The sequence below is a fragment of the Sitophilus oryzae genome, unplaced genomic scaffold (genome assembly GCF_002938485.1).
Source record: "Sitophilus oryzae breed Bouriz unplaced genomic scaffold, Soryzae_2.0 scaffold_812_pilon_pilon, whole genome shotgun sequence".
Taxonomy (NCBI): domain Eukaryota; kingdom Metazoa; phylum Arthropoda; class Insecta; order Coleoptera; family Curculionidae; genus Sitophilus; species Sitophilus oryzae.
Genome location: NW_022147431.1, coordinates 439,320 through 464,185, shown reverse-complemented (window position 1 = coordinate 464,185; position 24,866 = coordinate 439,320). Strand labels below are relative to the sequence as shown.

Below are 24,866 nucleotides of genomic sequence, written 5' to 3'. Positions count from 1 at the left end.
GATGCAAACGAAACGTCGTATACAACTTTGCAAGGTGGGACCGTCGCTCACATAGCCTACCCACCAAATTTGGTCGCGATCGGACGACATCACCTTTTGACGTTTTTTACGTCAAAACTAACTGTCACAGTGACACGTATCGTATACACGGTCAAGTTGGCCTTGGTCCAATCTATTGACATACCAAATTTCATTTAAATCGGACGATTTTTTCTGAGCCGTAGGCTGTCCTTACCATTTTTCCTCTGGCCTGTCGTGTCGCGTGTCATCTCGCGTGTCGTGTCACGGTCTTGAATGTTTTCTCCCAGCGCGGGTAAAGGAGTTTCACTTCAAAAAGGACTTAAACCATTTTTAAAGTATACGGTCCGTATATCGTTCATATAAGTAATTATTTACAAAATGAAAAAACTGTAAAGATATTTTGTTAATATACAGGGTGTCATTGAAATGGTGTAAAAAAAATCGGGGGGTGATAGTACAGTAAAACTTTCCATTTCGGCCACTCCTAAAAAGCGGTCACTTCTGTTAGCGGTCAATTTTCAGTTGTTTGAATTAATCTTAGGGGAATTCCTATATTAAAATATTTCTCAATAACGTTAATTCCGAAAGCGGTCACCGGCCGCTTCAAAGGTACATTTTAGGGAAAAACCCATTAAATTTATTGCCCCAATACCGGCCAAAAACCGAACCCTTCGAACCTTTTTTTTGTCTAACAAGAGCTGTTTCAGGACACTTTAGGAAATTCCAAGCAATAAACATTTATAATTTGTTTGAGAAGTAGGTACAGAGAGTGACAAATACAATACAAATTCGTCAGTAGTTTGCTGAAATTTTTGGGAGATATAGAATCAGTTTAGTTTCTTACTCTGAAAGAACAGCAACCATGTCTTTGAAACGTAAACGTTTGTCTATTAAAGAGAAATTAAATATTGTCGCGGAAAGTGAAAAATATAACAGCAGTGCTCGAAAGTTGGCGGAAAAGTTTGGTGTTGGAAGAACGCAAGTGAACGACATTTTAAAAAACAAAGTGGAATTAAAAAAAATGTTTGAAGAAGAAGGATGCAATGCAGATAAAAAACGAAAGTTTCCTAAAACAGAAGGATTTGCAATCGATCAACTAGTTTACGAATGGTTTTGTAAGGCAAGGAACAAAAACATACCCATATCGGGAACCTTAATTCGGGAAAAAGCTCTTGAGGTATCTACATCCTTGAAACTTAGTGAATTTAAGGCTTCAACTGGCTGGTTAAATAAGTTTTGCAAGAGACATAATATTAACTTCAAAACAATTTGTGGTGAGTCTGCAGATGTGGATGAAGTGACTGTTGAAGACTGGAAAACAAAATTAACAGCAATCATTAAGGAATACGACACTAAAGACATTTTTAATGCAGACGAAACAGGGCTTTATTATATGGCAATGCCAAACAAAACCTTTGCTTTAAAGAATGATAAATGTGCTGGCAAAAAATCAGCTAAACAACGAGTGACACTGCTTTTCTGTTGCAGCATGCATGGTGAGAAGGAAAATCCGCTAGTTATAGGTAAGAGCAAAAACCCGAGATGTTTTAAAGGAGCGCATGTAGATAAATTGCCGATAGAATGGGTATCCAACAAAAAAGCTTGGATGACGACAGATATAATGACATCTTGGCTCAAAACCTTTGACACCAAAATGAAACGGCAGGGTAGAAAAGTTCTTTTATTTTTGGATAATGCCACGTCTCACCCAAAAATAGAACTTGAAAATGTTCGTATAATTTTTTTTCCTCCAAATACGACATCTCATTGCCAGCCGTTGGACCAAGGAATTATTCAAAATTTTAAATTAAAATATCGTCAATTTTTTATTAAAAGACTTTTGACTTTTACTAATACCGAAGAAACGATGGAAAAGGCTAAAGAGAGCATAAATTTGGCAAGTACTATGGTGTGGATAAGTACAGCATGGAAAAATGTTACATCGAACACTATAAAAAAATGTTTCCAAAAAGCGGGATTTGCAACCGTCAAAGGGGACGATGCATTTGACGAAGAGGACGACATTCCTTTAAGTCGTTATCTTCAATTTTGAAAAACATGCCAAAATTAAAAATTTAAAGCAGACTACCATTAATCAGTTTTTCACCATATAAAATAAGGTTATCATTTTGTAACTTTTTAAAGTCAATTGTACATATGTATATAAGAATACCTATGTGTAAAATACATATGTATACATTGTAAGTTTTTTTTTCAAAAATTCTTATGTAATAAAGTTTTTTTTGGAACAACTGAATTATTTTTTTGTGCCAAAAATCTAAAACTGAAGATCATTTATTAACACTTATTGTGTGTTTGTACTACATGCTCGTACTTAATTTTAATTACTTTGCGCGTTTCCAAAATAAAGGCATTTTACATTGGTATCTGTATTTTATTGTTCCCAATAGTGGCCACTTTCCTTAACGGCCACGTTCCTTTGAAAATTTTTGTGGCCGCTATATGGAAGTTTTACTGTACTCCTAAAAATAGTAAAAAAAGTTCCTATAAGTATAAGGTGGAAAATGCATATTAAAAGAGTTAAGGGCACTGAAAGGGTGAATTTAAAAAACGGTTGTTTTGAAATTGTAGGCTTAAAAAACGAGATAAAATTTCGAAAAAAAATCCCCTGCCATAAATTTTGATCCTAAATCAAATGATGATACTAAAAAATTATTTGGAAAAGCGGAAAGGGTAGTTTTTGCAAGGGTAGGGGATTGTTTCGCGAATAACTTTTTTGAGGTTATTTTTTTTGCAACGTGGGTTCATTTTTTGAAAACTACATACTTTTTCCTACAAAAAAGGTATTCTTGTTTCACATCGCCCAGAGCGATGGTTTTCGAGAAAATTGAAGGCAATGAGTTTGCTCTGATGGGTTGCTAACTGGTTAATCAACATAAACTTATGAAAGTTATGGAGGTTCAAAAGTAACCAAGTAGTTATTAAATAATTAATTGGAAAATTATAAATTTCATGATATTTAAAACATCTTATCGCTTTAAAAACGAAATAAACTTTTTTGGTTTTAAAAAAAATTTTGGTTTACTTTGTGCCGATTAATACTGAAGAGCACCTGCGGCAACGCATTATTGACTGGTCCAATCAAATTCGGACAACACCAAGGATATTCCGCAGGGTACGCAGATCGTGAAGAAGAAGATCAGATGTCTGCATTGAAATGAATGATGGTCACTTTGAACATTTACTATGAATGAATTAAGGAATGCATTATTTTAATAAGGAATTTTGGTAATTGGATTATCTCGTTTTTTAAAGCAATAAGATGTCTTTTTTGTAAGAAAAAGTATGTAGTTTTCAAAAAATGAACCCACGTTGCAAAAAAAATAACGTCAAAAAAGTTATTCACGAAACAACCCCCCACCCTTGCAAAAACTACCCTTTCCGCTTTTACAAATAATTTTTCAGGATCACCATTTGATTTAGGGTCAACATTTATGACAGAGGTTTTTTTTTCGAAATTTTATCTCGTTTCTTAAGCCTACAATTTCAAAACAACCGTTTTTTAAATTCACCTTTTCAGTGCCCCTAACTCCCTTAATATGCATTTTCCGCCCTATACTTATAGGAACTTTTTTTACTATTTGTAGGAGTACTATCACCCCCCGATTTTTTTTACACCATTGCAATGACACCCTGTATGTGTCTGTGACACCCTTGTGACACCAAAGATTCCAACCCCTAAGTTTAATTATAACATTTTGGATTTTTTTGTGAGAAAAGTGAATTTCAAATATTTGAAATTTAGATAACAAAATATTTTAGCGTTTTAGGTGACATGAACTTTTTGCAAGCGCTAAAAGACTTCGACAAGGATAATATAAAACCTGAAATTATGGCTAAACTAAGGAAGGAATATATTCCGCATAAAGATTTTAAACCTCATATAGTTGCTAAAGCTAGTAGCGCTGCAGAAGGGTTATGCAAGTGGATAATAGGTAATCTCATCGTTATAGGGAAATACATTTTAATAGTAAAGGTTAAATATTGTCAATCTTTTTTAGCAATGGACATGTACGATAAGGTGTACAAAATTGTAGCGCCGAAGAAGGCAAAACTGCAAGCAGCAGAAAAAGAATTTGCAGAAATGATGGAGAAATTGACAGAGAAAAGGAATGAGGTGCAGCGCTTAGAAAAACAGTTGGCCGAACTAAACGAAAAATTAGATGTAGCCGTAAAAAAACAAAGAGAGTTACAAGATAGTGTTGACTTGTGTAACAATAAATTACTTAGAGCTCAAAAATTGATAGGAGGTTTAGGTAAATGAAAATAAAATATGATTTATATGAAAAAGTGCAATCTTGCCATCGTGGTTGTTATATGTCCCGTGGTTATTATATATAGATGGTTGGCATATATCCCATCGCTAAGCTCCTTCTTGTAATGTTTAATAGATGGTATGAAGCTATTTCCTGACGCTTCTTTAGAAGGGCAGAAAAAATCCCATATATTCCTGCTGTTTTATAAAGCTGAAAAGTGCCCATTTCAGTTTTTGTTCTGTTATTACTAGCTTGATCATCTCCCAGTCTTCCCTGCGAGGATTGTGGGGTTCGGTCGAAGCTACTTGCGTATTAATAGATATGCTACCTGGAAAGTGTGTATGAAGTAGGAGGTTAGCTCTCTCTTCATCTCCTTCCGTGTAGCTTCCGTCAGGTTTCTTAAGTGCCATGTTGGGGATGGGCCCACTCTTGGCCATGTTTTGTGTAGTCTGGCTGCATAAGTAGTTGAAGTGATGTTTTCGCAAAAGGATCTAAAACCAGACCGCTTTTATTCTTTTAATCTCCTTATTATACTCAGTTAATTTCTCGGTGTAGAGCTGCCATTCGCCGCTGGGTTTGGCTCTGGAAGAGTCGTCGGACCTCCGATCTAAGATTGGCCAGGTTCTTGTTCCACCAGGGCTTGTTGTTACTTTTTTGTACGCCCTTACTTGTGGGACAACTAGATTCATATGCATCCAATATTGTACCCCACTGACTTCCCTTGCGTGCCATTTTTTTTATAGATGGGAAACGCCATTTACAGCCAGAGTGTGGGGGTCACCTCTCACCCGAATCATACCCACTAAAAACCCATCTGTAGAGTTACCTCTCCAATCTCGGAACCGCCTTGCGGCATTACTTCAAGACTGGAGATTGTTTCGCCACTTATGTCTGTGTCTGCCAAATTTTTATCTTTTCATCTTCCTGTTTTTTAAGCATGATGACTCTCATCATCCTGGTGATTGCTTCACAGTTCTCTCTATTTTCCATCATAAGCTCGCCTACATTTTCCCTTGTTATTTTAACCTTGCATATTTGTTCCGCCGATGCTCTAGTCTCCAAATGCCTACTACACTCGAATAATGTGTGATTGGCCGTGTCTGATGCTTCACAATACCAGCATTTTGTGGATTCAGCCTTAGTTATTTTAAACAGGTACTCACCAAAAGCACCGTGCCCTGTCATCGCCTGGGTGATGTAATAGTCCGTTTTCGTCCACGTGTTGTTTATCCAAACCCTCACGTCCGGGATAAATATCTTAATTCGACCCTGGTATGCCTCCCATCGGTTCTGCCATTTGTCCAGTATTATCTTCCTGGCCTCTGATCGATACCCTGAGCCGTGCCTGTGTATTAAATTTCTTTCCTCGATTTGTAGGATAATTGGGGGGATTTTTGCTAGAGCGAGAACAGCTTCTGTGGAAACTGTACGATACGCCGACACTACGCGTAGGGCTAGCATTCTGTTAATTTTCTCGAGGACTTTTTCATAGTATTTATAATCTGTTGCCCTGCTCCAAATGGGCGAGGCGTACAGGATCATCGAATGCACAACCGAGGTAAGCATTCTCCTCTTTCCGTCACTGGGGCCTCTAATATTGGGAGTGATTCTGGTCAGCTGTTTGATGGTATCAACCGTCCTGTCCCTGATTTTAAGGACATGTGTAGTCATGCGCATCCCGGAATCAAGCCAAACGCCCATATATTTTATTGCCTTTTGAGGTCTGATGTGGCAATTTCCCAATTGGATATTTAAGTTCGTCGTCTTGCGATGTCCTACGAGAACGACTAGTTCTGATTTTTCTGGCGCCAGATGTATGTCCATTCTATCCAACTTATTGGTTATAGTTAGGGCAGCTGTTTGAATCTTTTCTTCGAAGATAGTGATGGTCGGAGCGGTGATCAGGACAGCCAGATCATCCGCATAAGCAATCAGTAGATTACCTGGTCCAATATCGACCCTCAGGATCTGGTCGTAGAAGATGTTCCACAAGGTCGGTCCTAGAATGGACCCCTGCGGTACCCCGCACGTCATCTTGTGTTTTTTGCCGTTTTCTGCAATTACATATCTTTTTGACAAGAAAGACTTAATCATAACGATGAGGTATTTACTGATCTTCATGCTCCCTAATTGTTCAACAATTCCTGTCCATGGGGCAGAATTGAATGCGTTTTTAATGTCTAATGTAAGCAGTGACGCGTATCCCCTGTTCTTATACGATTTCGTTTTAATACGGTCTGCGTTACTCGTAACAATGTTTAACGCGTCTATCGTAGATTTGCCTCTGCGGAACCCGTATTGGTTTGGGTGTAGTCTGTTTCCATCCTCCAGTTCTTTCTCCAGTCTATCCCTCAGAAGACATTCTAACAGTTTGGCGCTTGCATTAATTAAACATATTGGACGATATTTTTTGTCTTGACTTCCATCTTTATTGGGTTTCTCTGCTAGAACAAGTTTGGCAATTTTCCACGAATTTGGAAACTGTCTCTTGATAAGACACTTGTTCAGGATCTCAGTGATTCTCTGAGGGTCTTGCATAGCAGCAATTTTGATAACTTCCACCGGTATGTAGTCCGGGCCAGGAGCTTTTGTGTTTTTCAGTTTACTTGCTGCAGAACGCACCTCTTCTTCAGTAAACCATATTACTATATTATCATATATATATATATATATATATATATTATCATCCGGTATTTTTTTGGTATATCCCAACTATTTGACTGAGCTTTAGGGAACAATGTTGTGATCTGTTTTTCTATTATGTTATCTGTAACGGGAGCGTTGCGTCGCCCGATAAACTTTCTCATTATCAGTTGGTAAGCCTTGCCCCAAACATCGGACTCAAGCTCATCACAGAGCTCTAGCCAATTCCTTTTCTTACTCCTAAGGATTTCTTTTTTAAGACTGTGCTTGGCTATGCTGTAGTTGGTACGCGCCTGTTCCACGGTCTCGGGGTCCATCTCGCGTTCTCTTGCTCTCGTTAATACCCGTCTCTCGTTAATACAAATCTTCCTTTTTTCAGCAATCTTATTATTCCACCAGTACATTTGTTTTTTATCCGTTATTCTTTTCCTGGGGAGAAAGGAATTACACAACTTTCTGAGACATTTGCCTAGCCCTTCTGGGGATGGCGTTTTCATTTTCAGTCCATTCTCCTCACAATAGGTACTTATCTTTTGTAAGCCATTTATTGTTGTCCTCCATCCGTTTATCTTTGTGACCACGTTGTCCTTCATCTGAGTATCAATCTGTATGTCAAATCTGATGTAACGATGTAGGCTTAGACTTTCCTCCTCAGTTATCACACGCCAGTTTCTCACGAGTCTACTGATTCCCGGAGTTGCGAGGGTAATATCTATTATTGATTCGCCGTTTGCGTTTTTAAAAGTGGGCGTATTACCCTGGTTCACAACTACAAGATCATTGCACACGATCCACTCTTCGATAATCCTGCCTTTTGCATTTTGGATCCCAGAGCCGCAAATCCTTGTTTTTGCATTAAAGTCTCCCCCAATTATGGCTTCCTTCTTCCTCGAGCGTATCACAGCATTTATCTCATACAATAAATCATTCAAGAGATCGCTGGGTTTACTTGGTGAAAAATAACACGAAAACACTAACATATTTGTATATTCAACACACACAAAGCCTGTACCTGACACGTAATCTACAATATTAATCCCTTGCGTACCATTCCAGATACAGGTGGTTCCTAGCCCTACCTGCATATATTTGGTCCAGGTTGTTTACGAGATTGGTGTGGTATAGTTCCCAAACGGTTTTTCTTGGATTCCTTCGAATTTCAGTTTGGAGTATGATTCTTAATTTGAACTCGATGATTCTGTGATCTGATAGGGAAGGTTCCGTTGAGACCCTCCAATCTCTCACGTAACTATAGTTACTCCCGATTATTAAATCTAATACTTCCGCCTGCGTTTTTGTCACAAACGTGGGTGTCTTCGCTATATTGAGAACTTTAAAGGTATCCGTAAATTCGCAAAAAGAAACCAATTCGACTATTCGTAATTATGAGTAATTTTCTTTTGTTTACGACACCTCCTTTCTTTTTTTTTGTTTACGAAAATCCCCAAAGAAGCGGTAAAACCACTCACTAATAGTTGTTTTTTATTAAAATGTGATTAAACAAATTCTTCAAATTTTCGGAGTTGTTTAAAGAGACTTTAAAAAGAACTGTTAAAAAAATGTTGATAATAAGCTATTATTAGTAAAAATATGAATAAGTTTGTAAAAATCCGAAAATTTTTAGACTAAGGAATGTTTGCCCGTTTTTTTTATTATCACAAAATATGACGTCCCATACTCGAGACACTTCTCTGCGTCTACAACGGCTTTTACAATGGTTCTTTACATACTAGACCATACATACTTTGCGTATAAGCCATTGGCAGAATGTTGTATGGTAAGGAAGGTACATGTTTTAAATTGTTAGACTTTGTAAAAAGGATACTATTGGAGAATGTAATTGTAGATCAGAGGACCATAATAAACCTGAAGAGAACATAGTCTAATCTATGGTTCCCAAGAAACAAAAACCATCCTTTTTTTAGAAACCTACTCATATAATATGAGGTTAAAAAACAATGGGTGTCCTATTTAAGATGACAAATAATGATTTACATTGACCAGTATAAAGAGATAACAAATAAAATAATTTTTAAAAAAATACAACTGTTTTTATGCACATATTTTAATTAGATATAGCTCCGTTTCTACTGACTCATTTAAAAGACATCTCGTTTATATTGGTTCCAGGTGGCGAAAAATCAAGATGGACAGCGTGTGCCGATGCACTTCAAGTTCAATATGATGGATTAGCTGGAGACATTTTAATATCTTGTGGAATTATTTCATACCTGTCTCCATTTAACAGTATATTTAGACAAAGAACAGTTACTGACTGGCACAGATATGTCAAACAACTTAAAATTCCTTGCGCAGAAACATATGAAATGGTTACAGTCTTGGGATCTGATGTGCGAATTCAACAGTGGTACATAAATGGTTTACCCAGAGATAGCTTTTCTACAGAAAATGGTATTTAACATGAAAAACTCAGTAAATAGCGAGACCTATCTTATTTTGACTTTTATCAAAAATTCAGTATACCGGGTGCGTCATAAAAGTGGCTACCCCCTATACCTTTTTTATTTTTTCAGATAAAAAAACCGAGATTTGCTATGTTATTATATGACATAAATTAGGATTGATTGACGTATTCAATTGTTTTCGGTCACTTCCTGTTTCACCGGAAATGACTACAACTTTTGATTTTTAAATGGCACGCTCGGTATCTGTTTACTTTATTCGATAGAAAATGACACTCTGAACCGAATGAGATGTCATATGTCAACTTTTGACATATTCGCTCAAAAACAAATTTTATTTTAAATTTCAATCTAGAGTGCCATGGCGGTGTTAAAAACATTAATTTTTAATCAAGAAGCCTTTGAAACATAGATTTGATGGTCTCATGTTTTTAGTGTCTTGTCCTGACGGGTTAAAACATGCCCAAATTGTATTTTTAATCATATCTCATTTTTTTTTCAAATGGAACGAGGGTGGACATACATATTTGGAAAACGAAATTTTTTTAGGAATAATTTCATACCACACACAGTTGGTATTTCGAGTCAAATTATCGTTATGAACCGCATGTTATAATTTAAAATAAACCATATGCGAAAATGTCAAAAGTTGACATATGATATGTCTTCTATTCAGAGTGTCATTTTCTATCGAATAAAGTAAAAAAATACTGAGGGTGCCATTTAAAAGTGAGATTGAGTTTCAGGTAATTTCCGGTGAGACCCGAAGTGACCTGAAACAATTAAATATGTCAATCAATCCTAATTTATGTCATATACTATCATACCGAATCCCGTTGTTTTATCTGAGAAACTAAAAAAAGTTATAGGGGTGAGCCACTTTTGTGACGCACCCGGTATACAGGGTTCGGCAATAATAGTGCGTCGGGCATCTATAGCTCTTAAAATAAAAAACTTGAGAACTTTCATTAAGTGCAAACCTAAAGTATGCACGAAAATGTATTTCAAAAAAATATTTTAACTTCTATAGGGTGGCTCAAAAAAGTGAGAGTAGCTTAGAATTATTTTTTTTAATAGAACACCCTGTATATTATTGCATTTTTGGCTTCCCTTCAGATCACTTTACATATCCTTAAGATATGAGTAAATATATTTCGCTAATTTCAGATATATTAATAAATAAATAAAATGTATATATTTTTCAACTTTCCTAAAAAAAATAATTATTACAAATACAAGAACATGTCCTGAAATCAAAACTATATTAGGTATTTACTTTAGATAGTCTATACTTATTTTGCTAAAATTATCGTAATCTTTAATCATACAGGGTGTTTTCTACGCCAAACTTTCTAAAATATAAAATAATTTTTCTTTGTTTATTGATTTTATTAATACCTGTATATGATTTTTTTATTAGGTGAATAGTTAAAAAATGAACTTTTTTTGTATTTAAAGTATTTCAAAATTTTTAATGGTTTTGCAGATACGCGCATTATTATTTCATATGGCTCTTTCAACAGTAAAATTCGAGAGAAAAATGATTGGGTGGCTTTGATAAAAAATTACTATAAAAAATGACATATGAAATATAAAACCGCAAATATCTCCGAAATCCTTAATAAATTTTGTTTAAGAGCAAACCTAAAGTATGTACGAGGATGGATTTCAGGAAAATATTTTGACTTCTATAGGGTGGGTCAAAAAAGAGCGAGTGTATCGGGACTACAGTGGATCGGGCCGATTATTTTTAATAAAATAAAAATAGTTTAGGTATCTCATGGGCTCTCGGCAAGCTGTACCTTACTACCCCCAAGGCGTTAAATGCTATATCTTCTTCTTCTCGTCCGAAACTCTCGAAAAAGTATGGTGCCATCCTGTCTTAATTGCGCGCATCCCTCTCTATCTTGAGCGGCTAGAGAAGCAGACCGTGACCAATAATTTCTTTGGTTTGGTCCACCCAGCGCGTCGGAGACCTTCTTCTTGGTCGTTTGCCATTAATCTTTCCTTCGATTATTATTTTTCCAGGCCATCTGTTCTTCTTAGAAATGTGCCCAAAGTATGACTGGTTTATTTTGGTTGAAAATCTTCAGGTAACTTTCAACTGCCTTAGAATTGAGACGTTAGTCCCATGTTCTGTGTACGAAATTCGCAGCATTCTTCTGTATTCTTAGCATCTAATTTTCATCTGTTTGTAGTTGTCAGAGTTTAATCTCAGATGCATAAGTAGCGTTAGGAAAGATTAATATGTTTACCAACTTTTTTTTGTGCTCTAGTAGTTGTTTTGTCTTTTTGCTATCTACCACTGGCCATAGCCTTCGAGCTGTAGCGCAGTCCTCACGGTGTTGCCACGTCTCTTGCTGTTTGTTGATCGTCACAAGTGGTGGGTCATCTGCCACGGCTTCTCCCCTGGCCCCGTCTTGGGCGAGTCTGTTTGCTTCCTGATTGCCCACCACATTGCTGTGGCTTGGCACCCAGCACAGAGTAGCCCCTCCCTAACGCAGCCAGAACAGTGCTTTTCGGCATTCCATCACAGTTTTTGATCTCACTGATAGCATGGTGATGCCTTAGAGTAAGACAATAGAGAGCGCGAGCCGATCCATTGTTTGGCTCCTTCGATGAGATACGCTCTAATGGTCTTGCGGGACAAATGTGCCATATCATGCAGTTTATCGTTATAACAGGGAATATTCATTATACATACTTATCTTTAAGTTATTTAATAAAATATAATTTATTGATGCTACGTTTAAAAATTATTTTATGGTATATAATAAGCATTTACTAAGTGATTAAAGCAAGTAAAACAACAGTTCTCTTAAATAAAAATCTCTTGAGTGATCATTACTCGGTTGCTTAACTACTAGAGCACAAAAAGGACCTATTACGCATAATTGTAGGTGTCATCACTGGAAACTGTCCCACGGGGGTAAACCTCGTGAGATGGAAGGTTTCCAACGACGACTACTGCAGAGAATGCGGAGAGGAAGAAGAAACCATAGAGCACCTGCTGTGCCACTGTCCGGCACTGGAATACCGACGCTTTAAAACTTTAGGGCAAGGTTTTTTGGAAGGGCTAGAGGAAGCAGCAGAAGCTAACATCAGCGACATCGGGAACTTTGCAAAGAGCTGGAAGTGCTTTAACGCAAAGAAAGAATGAGAAGAAGGTTTGGTACAACAATAACAGGGGTATCGCAATGGGCCCAAGGCCTCCGAGTGAGGGATCAAACACGATCCCAAACCCCAGCAACCTAACCTTACCAACTTTAATTTGTTGCGCTGGGATATTGCAGTCTTTCCAAATTCCTGTCATTTTTATTGTCGTGTCATTGTATTGGAAATATATTATCAATGCATGGGAGCGGCCTGCCCTGAACCCGGCTTGTTCTTCAATCTCATGGGGGCTAAATTCATCTTCTATTAGGTTTTTAAGTATTTTATTACAGTTGGGGGATGGAACCTTTGGTGTTACACAGCAAAATAAAACACTAAATCACCACAATACACCAAAACACTTTTACTGATTATAAACTGATAGTTTATAATAATCTGCTGATGATGCTAACATGGTTAGCGAAACGCGCGTCCAGTGTAGAAGTAAAAGTGTTTTGGTGTATTGTGGTGATTTAGTGCTTTATTTTGCTATTTAAGTATTTTTCCGTACTATCTGCTAAGAGTGACAGACACAGCTGTATTTAGTGCAAATATCTTTCCTTCCTTTTTGTGGATCGGAGACCATGACGTTTTCCATGACACAGGTATGGGCTCCCCGTGAAAATACAAGCAAGAATGTCTTTCAAAATTTTCGGTCCGCATTTCAGAAGTTCAGCTAGTATTCGCTCAGGACCACTAGACTTTCTGTTTTTCATTTCAATTAAAGTATTTTCTGCCATATCTACACTCACCGTCATATATGCTCCTCGACTTCTATATTATGCTGTTGACATGATTTCATATAAAGGGCGACTTCCTTTCAATTCCTTTTTATAATGTTCTTGGAATTTCTTTAGGCTGGTAGAAGATATATTTACTTTAGGTGATTTATCCGATCTAAGGTTATTTATAAAATTTCAAGCTTCATCTGACCTTGAGCCTCTTTGAACTGAGTTAATTTCAGCACATTTTCTCTCCCACGTTTCATTTTTTTCTTTGTTTAAATAATTTATTCAAAGTAGCGAGCTCTTTTTTGTATTCTGTCCTGTTTTCAGGTGATTTTGTACATTATCCATTATTCAACAACCAAACCAAACCAAACCACCCTGTATACAGGGTGGTCCGAATTGTATACAGGGTGGTCCGAATTGTATTCCGGAAACTTCGGCGGCATATTAGGGAAATAAAAATAAGCAAAAAAGTTCGTATAAATGTCCTAAAATGCTTAGTTTCGGAGATACAGAGTGTAAAAGTTTCATTTTTATTTCGATTTTTTCCAAATAATTTCTGAAGTAACGTCAATATTTGGATAAAAATTGGTGTCTGGGAGTTTTTTGATACGAGAAATTTGATTTTGATGTCAATATGACTCCTAATAGTAGGGGGCGCCACCTACATGTATTTTACCTGTATGTACCTGTATAAAACTGCTTAATGAAAAAATATACATTTCCGTGACTTTTTACGTAAAAAATATCTCTTGGTAAAAATACGAGCAAGCGTTCTCAAGATATTTAGATTGGAAATAGTCAATACATGTCATTATTGACAAAACATAAACACGTTGAGTAGATAGAGTTATTTAACTGAAATAATAAATTTGGGAAATTTTTATTTTTTAAATTAGTCATAATTTTTCTGCGAAAAATGATGATAAAACAGTTTCTGTTGAACATTTGACACAAAAACATTTCAAATTTATGATTTCAGTCTAAGAACTATTTAGTCAACATGTTTAAGTATTGATAATTTTGAATCCAAATATCTCGAGAACCGTTACTTGTAGCGATTTTTACCAAGAGATCTTTTTTACGTAAAAAAGGTCTTAAATGTAGATTTTTTACTTAGTAGTTTTATATAGGTACGGACGAAAAGTTATTACTCTTCAAACCAGTTAAAAAATATACCGGTGGCGCCCTCTACACGTAGATCATATTGACACCAAAATTAAATTTCTCATGCAAAAAAACTCCCAGATACCATTTTCATTCAAATATTGACTTTACTTCAAAAATTATTTGGAAAAAATTGAAATAAAAATGAAACTTCTACACCCTGTATCTCCGAAACAAAGCATTTTAGGACATACATTTATAGAAACTTTTTTACTTATTTTTATCTGCAGAATATGCTGCCGGAGTTTCCGGAACACAGTTCGGACCACCCTGTATACTATTACTAGTCTTTTTAATATTTTTTTAATTAATATCCGACATATAAGAACACTTTGTATGCTTTTAATTAAGTTGATTTATCGTTTATAATATGTTCGACCTAATTAAAAGCACACAAAGTGTTCTTACATGTATGACTAAATATATTAATTAATTTTTTAAGTAATTAACTAAAACAACCCCCCTCCCCGCACCCCTCTCTTCCGTTAGTATTTCTTCCTCCGACTATCAGAGGCGCCCTTGTATAATAAAATTGAAATGTATTATAAGTTGCCTATCTATTTAATATTATAAGTCTTTTATCTATGGGTATAGCTTAGTATAATATTATGAGATACGAAAGTAGTTTCCAAAAATGTAATAACCCAAGCAACACACAATGGTATATTATACGTTTAAATTGATGTAATACCGTCCGTCTTATCTAAGTATACGACAAAGAATGTGAAACGTATAATAAACTGCAAAATGTCCGCGACTTCAACGTATATATTTAAGTTTTCTATATTCATTTTATAATCGTATATACATATACCAATATTATACAAGATGGTAAACGTATATTAGCAATTTATGATATACTAGGATTACACGTAGACCAAATACATGTATTAAATGTTATTTTTCTTTCTAAATTTATACGTGAAACAGAACCATTTATTAAATGTTATTTTTACATACAAATTTACAATATGCGTATCCAGGAAATGAAATTTAGTAATATAACCACCTAGCATTATTGTTTTTCATTAATATGAAGGATTTTTGAACCAGTATAAATAAACCTTAGGGCCTTAGGTTACTTAAGAAATGCTACATAATGGTGAATCCAAATATCTCGATATTTGGATTACCTACCCTATATAATTACCCTATATAATTATACCCTATATAATTATACCTGTATATAACATAATATTGCAATCTTTAAGTAACCTAAAATTAAAAAGTTTGTTTTTACTGCTACAAAAATTCTTCCTATTAATAAAAACAATAATGCTAGGTGGTTAAATTACTAAATTTAATTACCTAATCAATTTTTTTTGGTTAATGATTGGATTTTTAATGAATAAGAATAAAAAACTTAATTGGAAATCTTCTTTAATAACATCTTAAAAATTGGAGACACATACCGTACATTACTGAAATAAAAATAAACAAATCATATCATAATTCTTAAAATAAGAAAACTGATAATGCATAAATATAACTACACATTAAATATAAAGAATCACATTTTTTCTCTGACATACGAGTAGTATATTATTTCACAAAATCGTTTAAATCAATCCAGTTGTCTACCAGAATAAGCAAGTTTGACAGCTTCTAAAAAATGAAGAAAGGGCCAACAATATATTATACAATTACTGATAGGATGTAATAAATAACTTTCTAACAACAAGTTTTTATTTAATCTATGTACTAAAAGTTTAGGTTTAAGAAAGGTCTGTTTTTTGAAAAAGTGTTTGCGCGAATTGTTTTTTTAATTTGCAACAGGGGTATGTAAACGGTATACAGTATACGTCTACAAAACCTATACTCAGTACTGCAAAAACTTGTCATTGAACATGAACATATTCATGCATATAAAAATATACATAAATACATACATCTGAAGTTAAATAAAAGCTTATAATTGATAAATTTAAAACTTACTCTCAATGCCGTTTCCAAAGGAAAAAAAATGACGAAAAAAATCCTCAAAACGCTACAACGCGTAATACGTAAGTAACAGAGCCTAAGTGTAAATTCTGCCTCTTTCTTCTGCAATTGAACTATAAATTGTGTAAAAGGAGTAGCTGGATATACCATATTTATGTCTTTGGGAACAGTATTATATTATAATAACGCACCTTATATTGATATCAAACAAAGTGTGGACACAATGGCGTCTTTACCCTTGATCACGCGTATGAATACCCTGAGCCTAGATGTTTCATCGAAGACGCAACGTGATTGGGTAGATTTGATCATGTGACAAGATTTTGTAGTGTCGAGTATAGGTTTCATATACGTATACCATATTCCATTTAGATTCCATCTGCTGTAAAAAGTCAACGATATGATTGGAAGGTCTAATCACGTGACTAGATTTTATAGTGTCGAATAAACGTTTCGTATATAGTCTATATACCATTTCTATACAATTTATTGATACTGGTTACATACGTTTTTGAAATTCAGTTCTTTTCAATATTTTTATATTCGAGTTCAAATTTATCAAAAAATCACAAAAAACAATTTGATGATGACTTACCCTTTGTGTCTGAACTTTTCAAAAATTACGAATATAAATGACTTGATGCCAAAATCGAAATATTATATACTTAAAATATATGCTTCGAATATACGTTAAAAAGCAGTATAATAATGTTCAGTATAATAAACGTATATACTAAGATTAACGGAAAATAAAGCCCTTTAATATGCGTATATTATACGTTGCATATAAAAAAGTAATATGAAATACGTATATTATTTATACCTTTAAAAAATATACGATATTTATACAGATAGTACGTTTATTAAACGTATATACTCTTCAACGGTGTTGCTTGGGCATAAAAAAAGATGCTACCACTTTTCAAATGCTGCGGCAACACTGTAATGCTGAAAATGTTTTAGAAAGATGGGGCAGGTGCCTTCAAAAAAATTTCCATCACCAGTTCTTCATAAACGTCTAACGTGCCATTGTCGTGAATAGTGTATAGATAAATTAGAGTGTAGTCCTGAGTAAGACAGAATATTTATCGAAACGTCCACTAGTTGATAAACAATAAACCTGAGTTTTATTTGACAAAAAATTTGACAAATTTTAATGAATGCTATTACTTAGGTATAATAATGGACAATTCGAGAAGATGGTCTCTTTTTGTTGATCCCCAAGCACAAGCTAGTAACTGGATTAAAAAAATGGAAAGAATAAACAACCTAGAAGCTGTTAAGTTTTCATTTCCGGATTACATGAAAAAAATTGAGATGTGCGTTCAATTAGGATATCCCGTTATAGTAATAGATACCATTTTTTGATCAATTAACCATAAAGGCATTGCTATTTTATATAGATTGAAAGTGTAGACGAAGAACTTGAAGCTGCAATTGATCCTTTGCTATTCAAGAAAACATTTAAACAGGGTGGAATAGAAGTAATTGGAATAGGTGAAAATGTGATTGAATATAACAAAAATTTTAGGTATTATTCAAATAAAAATATTAATTTTATTATTTAAATGACTTAATTTAAAATAATTAAAATAAATAAATATATAAAATTAAACCTAACATTTTATGAATTTTGACATCTATCTAAGATGTTCTGAGAAAAAATATTTAAAAGTTCCTAAAAACTGTCTGTCAAAGAAAAGTCGTATGAAGTCGTATAGTTTAAACTTTAAGTTTGTCGGTAAAAATACTGTATCTTAAAAAGAAGGTATCTGAATATTTATTTCACAAAGAAAATCTCGAATAATTTAGAGTCATTTTCTGTAGCTGTGTGAATTAATTCATCAAAAAGTTGCCATAATTCAAGCTTATCTTATTACCTGTTCTGATGATCATCCTGCAATGCATGCGCAGAAGGAAATAAGTGACAATTTTTCATCTGCTATGGCATCTGCATCTTCTAATAGCAAAAACGCGAAGAAAGCATCAGATTTTATATTTTACTACTTTGTTGAAAAATCCAGGCAGTTAAAATTTTTATTATAAATGTTCTTAAAAGATTGTTTTAATGTAGGTATCCCTAATATTTCGTGGATGCGACCACAAATAGTTTTGTCGACCGAAAAAAATGTCGACCTTGCATGTCTTTAAATAGTAAAACTTTAGTGTGACGATTCAACATTAACTGTATCGAATACTAAAACTACTATTTTATCTGTTTAAAATTATTTTTAAGTAAAGCAGCATGTTCTTTATTGCTAATTTTTAGGTTGTATTTAACATCAAAATTACGAAATCCTCATTATTTACCTGAAGTTTTTAACCGAGTTACTATAATTAATTTTGCTTTGACTCTAGAGGGTCTTCAAGACCAACTGTTAGGTATAGTATTTCCATTAAAAAAAACGTGAGAATATAACAATTACTTTTGGTTTAGGTATTGTCGTAGCCGTCGAAAAACCGGAACTGCAACAACTTAAAGAAGAATTGATTGTTCAAAAAGCCGAAAACAAGGCAGCACTTGAGAATACAGAAGAGAAAATATTAAAAACTCTATCAGAATGCAAAGGTGACATTCTTGAAGACGAAACCGCAATTCAAATATTGGACGATTCAAAATTGCTGTCTACCGAAATCAGGGAAAAGCAGGTTAAATCACTACAGATTGAGAAATCGATTGAAGAATTTCGAGTGAAGTATCAAGAAGTTGCCGAACATTCAGCTGTTTTATATTACTGCATCTCAGATTTAGCTAACGTAGATCCTATGTATCAATATTCACTTGAATGGTTTATAAATTTGTACATTTCTTCTATACAAAGAGCTGAGAAATTTAGAAGCATCGAGAGACGATGTCAAAGTCTTATCAATGCTTTTACGTTCGATCTGTACAATAACATTACGAGGTCATTGTTTGAAAAAGACAAGTTACTTTTCTCCTTTTTGCTTTGTTCAAAAATAATGATTTATCAGAATAAACTAGACGAAAAAGAGTTTATGTTTTTCCTCACTGGTGGCGTAAACGTCGAAAATCCTTTGGAAAATTCGTGTAAAGAATGGCTACCAGATAGCTCTTGGGATGAAATATGTAGATTGGATGAATTGCCATTATTTAAAGGATTTAAAACAAGCTTTATTAAAGACAGTGCAAAATGGAAAAATATTTATGATAACTTTAAAGAAGACGTGGTTTGGCCAGAACCCTGGCATAGTAAACTGAATACTTTTGGGTAAGGTATAATATTGAAAAACTTAAATATCTAAACATTCTCTAATCCAATGTGAGTTCATCATAAATTTAAAACCTCTAACGAGGGGGACTCAAACCTCATATTTTTTTAAAATTTTTATTTCAAAAAATAATTGTTGTTTAATGGGGTTGGAAAAAGTTACTTCCCATCATCAGGCCCAAAAGCTAAAATAATCTTAAACACACTGAAACTTTGATTAAAATAAGTATATATTTTTGAGGAAAGTCATACAAAACAATGTTAAGTGTTAAAATACAGTCACAAACAAAAAGTTAAAAGTTATTACAATTATTTAATCACAGATAAGCTATGGTACGCCAAGTTGAGTATTAAAATTATTAAATTACAATTACAAATGACAGCAATAATCAGTTTATACTCTATCCAACGACAAGAAGATTAAACTAAAACCTGTTCTAAAGACAAAGAGGAAACTTCAAATTTAGGTGAGAGGAGCCAAATTGTATATTGTAGTTTATCTTAAGGGAAGGAAACAGGAGTGTATTAATAAATTCTGTCAATTATTTTTTTATATTATGGATTGTTTAATATTTTTATATATTTGTTTAATCGAATTTAGTTTGTAAAATATATTTTAATAATTTGGATTTGTATGTGTTAATTAGAATAAGTAAATGGTTTTAACTCTGTCCCTCCTTGTATAAGTCTGTATTTTATTTTTCATCAAGCCAAGAACAATTAATATACAGGGTGGCGCACCTCATTCGCCTCGGTTGATTATACGAAAACGGAAAGATGCAGAAACAAAATATTTTCTGGGTATATGTGGGGAGGCAATGTGCACAATTTAAAATTATTTTGAAATATACAGGGTGTCTCAGAACTAAGATCCATACCAAAGTTTTTTTTCTTATGGAACACCCAGTATTTTATTTCATTTTTGGATTCTTGGGCCCAAAAAAAAATCTTTATTATAAGGGTTAAATATGTTTAAAATCTTTTGTTTTTGAGATATTTGATACACCCTCTACATTTCAAAATAATTTTAAATTATGCAGATTGCCTTCCCAGATATACCTATAAAATATTTTGTTTCTACATATTTCCGTTTTCGTATAATCAACCGAGGGGAATGAGGTGCGCCACCCTGTATACTCACACAAAAGTCAAAATTTTTTTCGAAAAAAACGAATATAGATATTGAATATCTCGGTTTTAACTTACATTAATATAATTAACAACGCTTTGCTAAGACGTCGGATGATGTAGCTAAATCAAATTGTAAAATAAAAAACAAAATAATTAAAATGTGTCTTGAAGCTATGGTAGAAGAATTTATTGGTAAATACAAAAGAATTGTTTAACGGCTGATTGATGGAAATTAGAGCAAATGCAGTTTTAGAATGAATGGTTACAATTTAGATGTCTTTTCTATTTTAAGTTGGTTTAGCTTTTTGGCGTGACTTTTGTGTGAGTATATATTACTTATTCCTGGCTTGATTATAAATAAAATAGAGACTTACACAAGGAGAGACGTAGTTAAAACCATTTACTTATTCTAGTTAACACATACAAATCCAAATAAATAAAATATATCTTACAAACTAAATTCGATTAAAAAAAATATAATTTTTTTTAAATAATAGACAGAATTTATTAGTCCACTCTGTTTTCTACCATTAAGATAAACTACAATAGACAATTTGGCCCCTGTCACCTAAATTTGAATTTTCCTCCCTGTTTTTAGAACAGGTTTTTGTTACTCTTCTTGTTGTTGGATAGAGTATAAACTGATTATATGTTGTCATTTGTAATTGTAATTCAGTAATTTTAATACTCAACTTGGCGTACCATAGCATATCTGCAATCTAATAATTGTAATAATTCTTAACTTTTTGTTTGTGACTGTATTTTATCACTTAACATTGTTTTGTATGACTTCTCTCAAAAATATTTACCTAGTTTGATTGTGATTTACGATTATTTTAGCTTTTGGGCCTGATGATGGGAAGTAGAATTTTTAGAATTTAGAATGAGTGGGAGGGGGGCTAATCACTGCGACCTTACAGATCTATTGTGTCCCCCTTTCTTTAGTTATTATTGTACTATTGTATTATCCAACTCATCATACAGTCCCAGGGCTTTGACAAAAGTCAGTATCTGGGGCGGTTTTACAGAGGGTAGTTTTCCATCTCCAATATCAGTCGTATCATGCCACGAATGGTTGTCGTCTCGGCGCGCTCAGCGATGAGGTGTTCCGGTGTTTCCCCATCTTCCCCACACAATCTGCATTCGCTGTTTCTTCTTAGTTTCAATCTACTGAGGTGTTCATTGAGGAGACAATGTCTTGTTAAAAATCCCGTGACACTCCGATTGTTCTTCCTTAAATCCAGGAAAATCTTTGATTTGTCTTGGTCGTAAGCCCTTAGAAACTTCTTCGAGTGTATTATACCGTTGCAAGATTCCCATTCCAGGTTGCGGATGGAGTCTTCCATGTTCTTGAGTTTCGCCTTTAGTTGGTTACCACTTGGGAAGCAGAACGGTTCTGTTCCAGTTAGTGGAGTGTTCGCTCCTTTTCCAGCTAGATCATTTGCTTTTTCATTGCCTTCTATCTCTTAGTGAGCAGGCACCCAGAGTAGGAGGACTTTGCTTTCTTTGCCTAATTTATTCAGTTTCTCTATGCATTCTTTGACCAATTTCGAATTGATTAACACTGAGTTGATCTCTTTTAACGCTGCTTCACTATCAGATAAGATGGCTATTTCTTGTTTCCGATAGTTCCTATCTAAGATAAGTTGTACGCATCTATCGATAGCGTAGATTTCTGCCTGTAGGATGCTAGGTTAGGCACCCATTGGTTCGGAGTATTTAGTTCTCGACCCAAATTCTCCGATCCCTGTTCCCGCATTAGTTTTGGAAGCACCAGTATACAAAGCTATAGCATGGTCTTTTAACTGCTGAGCAGATGTTTCTCTCTTCCAATCCTTATTTGCTCATTACTAGATTGAGACGTTTCTCAAAGTTGTAAATTCTTGGCATATCATGCACTGGGAGTTACAGGAGTGGTATTTCCTTTTTGAGGGTGTTCCAAGCCCCTGATCTGACAATTCTCCCAGTACTGATTCCGTTAGTGAACATTCTAATCATTCTCGCATTGGCATATCTATCGATGACAATGTGTAGTGGTGATAGATCTAGAATGACCTCCATTGCTGCGGTTGGACTGGTTCTCATGGCTCCTGTGATGCAAACGCATGCTAGTCTCTGGACTTTGCACACGTTTAGCCTTGCCGTCCGTTGCTCTAGTTTTGTGTACCAGGCAACTGCTCCATAAATAATCATGGGTCTTACTATCATGAGCAGCCCCATCTATTTCAGGCCAGTCTTCTGCATATCATGAGAGCCTTTGTGGCTTTGCTGGTAATATTCTAAATTGATGGAAAGTAACTTTTCCCAAAACATATTGTCCCATTTAACAAACATTATTTTTTGGAACTTAAATATCTTAATCTTATAGAAAATTTTGATAAACATTTTAGACGACTGATAATAATACGGATATTAAGGGCCGACAAACTGAAACAATCTATCACAAGTTTTGTAAAGTCGGAAATGGATGAAAGATTTATAAGACCTCCTCCTTTTAACATATCATTGTCATATGATGATTCTTACAATATATGTCCTCTCGTATTTATATTGTCACCAGGAACTGACCCCATGTCTGCATTAGTGAAGTTTGCAGAAGAAAAAAAGATGACAGAGAGGTAATTTTTGTGTTTTATTATTTGTTTTGAGTTTTAGTAGCAATTGTATTAAACTAAATATTGTTTAAAGGTTCCGTTCTATTTCCCTTGGCCAAGGACAAGGTCCCATGGCACAAGCTCTAATAGAAGAGGGCCAAGATGGAGGACTGTGGGTCTGTTTACAAAACTGCCATTTAGCAACGTCTTGGATGCCAAGCCTAGAAAAAATATTTGAATCGCTAGATTATGCGAATACTCATGACAATTTTAGACTTTGGCTCACAAGTTATCCCTCAAATAGGTTTCCTGTGTCCATTTTACAGAGGGGAGTAAAAATGACCAACGAGCCCCCAACAGGTTAGGTTTATATAAAATGTATAAAATTTTAATATAATTAATTAATATTTTCTCTGAAGTTGTATATTGCGATGATATTCTACATCATTTCTTCGTATCTGTTTTTGGGGCCTCCGTACTAACAGTATTTTTGTGTGGATTTGCATCTTGTGGATCCATCTAGCATGATTGATTATTCGGGCCATATGTCAGGAAAACTCCACTTAAGGCTTGTTGCTTTTCTCTCGTCTCTTGGCGTCTCCCAGTTTGGCCCTAATGTTGTTCATTTTCGGCCCTAGTTAAATGTAAGTTGGTTTAGTAAAGTTTTTTAGAAATGGCTTTGTTTTTTTTGAGAGCTATACCATGATTCCTGAAATGTGGATTGCCGAGATGTATCTATTGGCATTAGTAGTTCAATACATACCAGGTTTCTATGGTGTTGAGCGCTTTCTGGCAATTCACTGACCAAAATAGTATTTATTGAATTTTCATAAGACGTATTTTAAAGTTTGCATATGGTCGATTTATAATATTCGAGTTGTATTTTCATATAATATGCGCATACATAGGTTGGTGTAAGTCACCAACAACAGTGTAATCATTACAACAGGTTAATCAAAATTATTTATAATATATATGAATTCCCTTTAGTTAAACAAAGAACGATTTTTACAGAAATAAAATTAATGAAAATAAACAAGACTTCAAGAAAATTTATCAAATAATTAAAGAGGCAACTAATGACTTAGTTCATGATGAAAATTGTAGTAACCACATTGTTTCAGAAAATGGCAATGTAATTGATGATAACAAAGATTTGGCAAACTATACCAATAATTATTTCATAAATGTTGGTCAAAATATGGCTGATAAGTTTGGAAAAACCACAACTTTTCCTGTTCTAAAGTTTCATAATACAAATTCAATATATCTGACACCCGTAACTGAAAATGAAATTATTCAGTATATTGCCCAATTAAAAAATAATAGTTCTTCTGGATCCGACGGTATTTCAGTTAAATTAATAAAAAGAATAAACCACTATATTTTAAAGCCATTAACACATATTATTAATACTATTTTCCAAAGCGGCAATGTTCCGATATATTTAAAGTTTCTGTAGTAATTCCTATATACAAGTCGGGAGATAAATGTAATGTTACTAACTATCGACCCATCAGTTTAATAAATAATTTTAGCAAAATTTTAGAAAAGGCAC

General features: G+C 34.3%; 1 protein-coding gene across 1 annotated transcript in view; it reads left to right on the top strand.

The window, feature by feature from the left end:
* The window catches only part of LOC115889254 (dynein heavy chain 12, axonemal), a 232,470-nt gene that overhangs the window by 165,698 nt on the left and 41,906 nt on the right, over nt 1-24,866 (top strand). Inside the window, exons 32-40 of the mRNA XM_030909199.1 lie at nt 3,805-3,977; nt 4,044-4,298; nt 9,072-9,353; nt 17,528-17,700; nt 17,757-17,884; nt 18,623-18,735; nt 18,791-19,583; nt 23,105-23,332; nt 23,403-23,668. Of these exons, the coding sequence (XP_030765059.1) occupies nt 3,805-3,977; nt 4,044-4,298; nt 9,072-9,353; nt 17,528-17,700; nt 17,757-17,884; nt 18,623-18,735; nt 18,791-19,583; nt 23,105-23,332; nt 23,403-23,668 (2,411 nt within the window). The remainder of the gene's footprint in view (nt 1-3,804; nt 3,978-4,043; nt 4,299-9,071; nt 9,354-17,527; nt 17,701-17,756; nt 17,885-18,622; nt 18,736-18,790; nt 19,584-23,104; nt 23,333-23,402; nt 23,669-24,866) is intronic.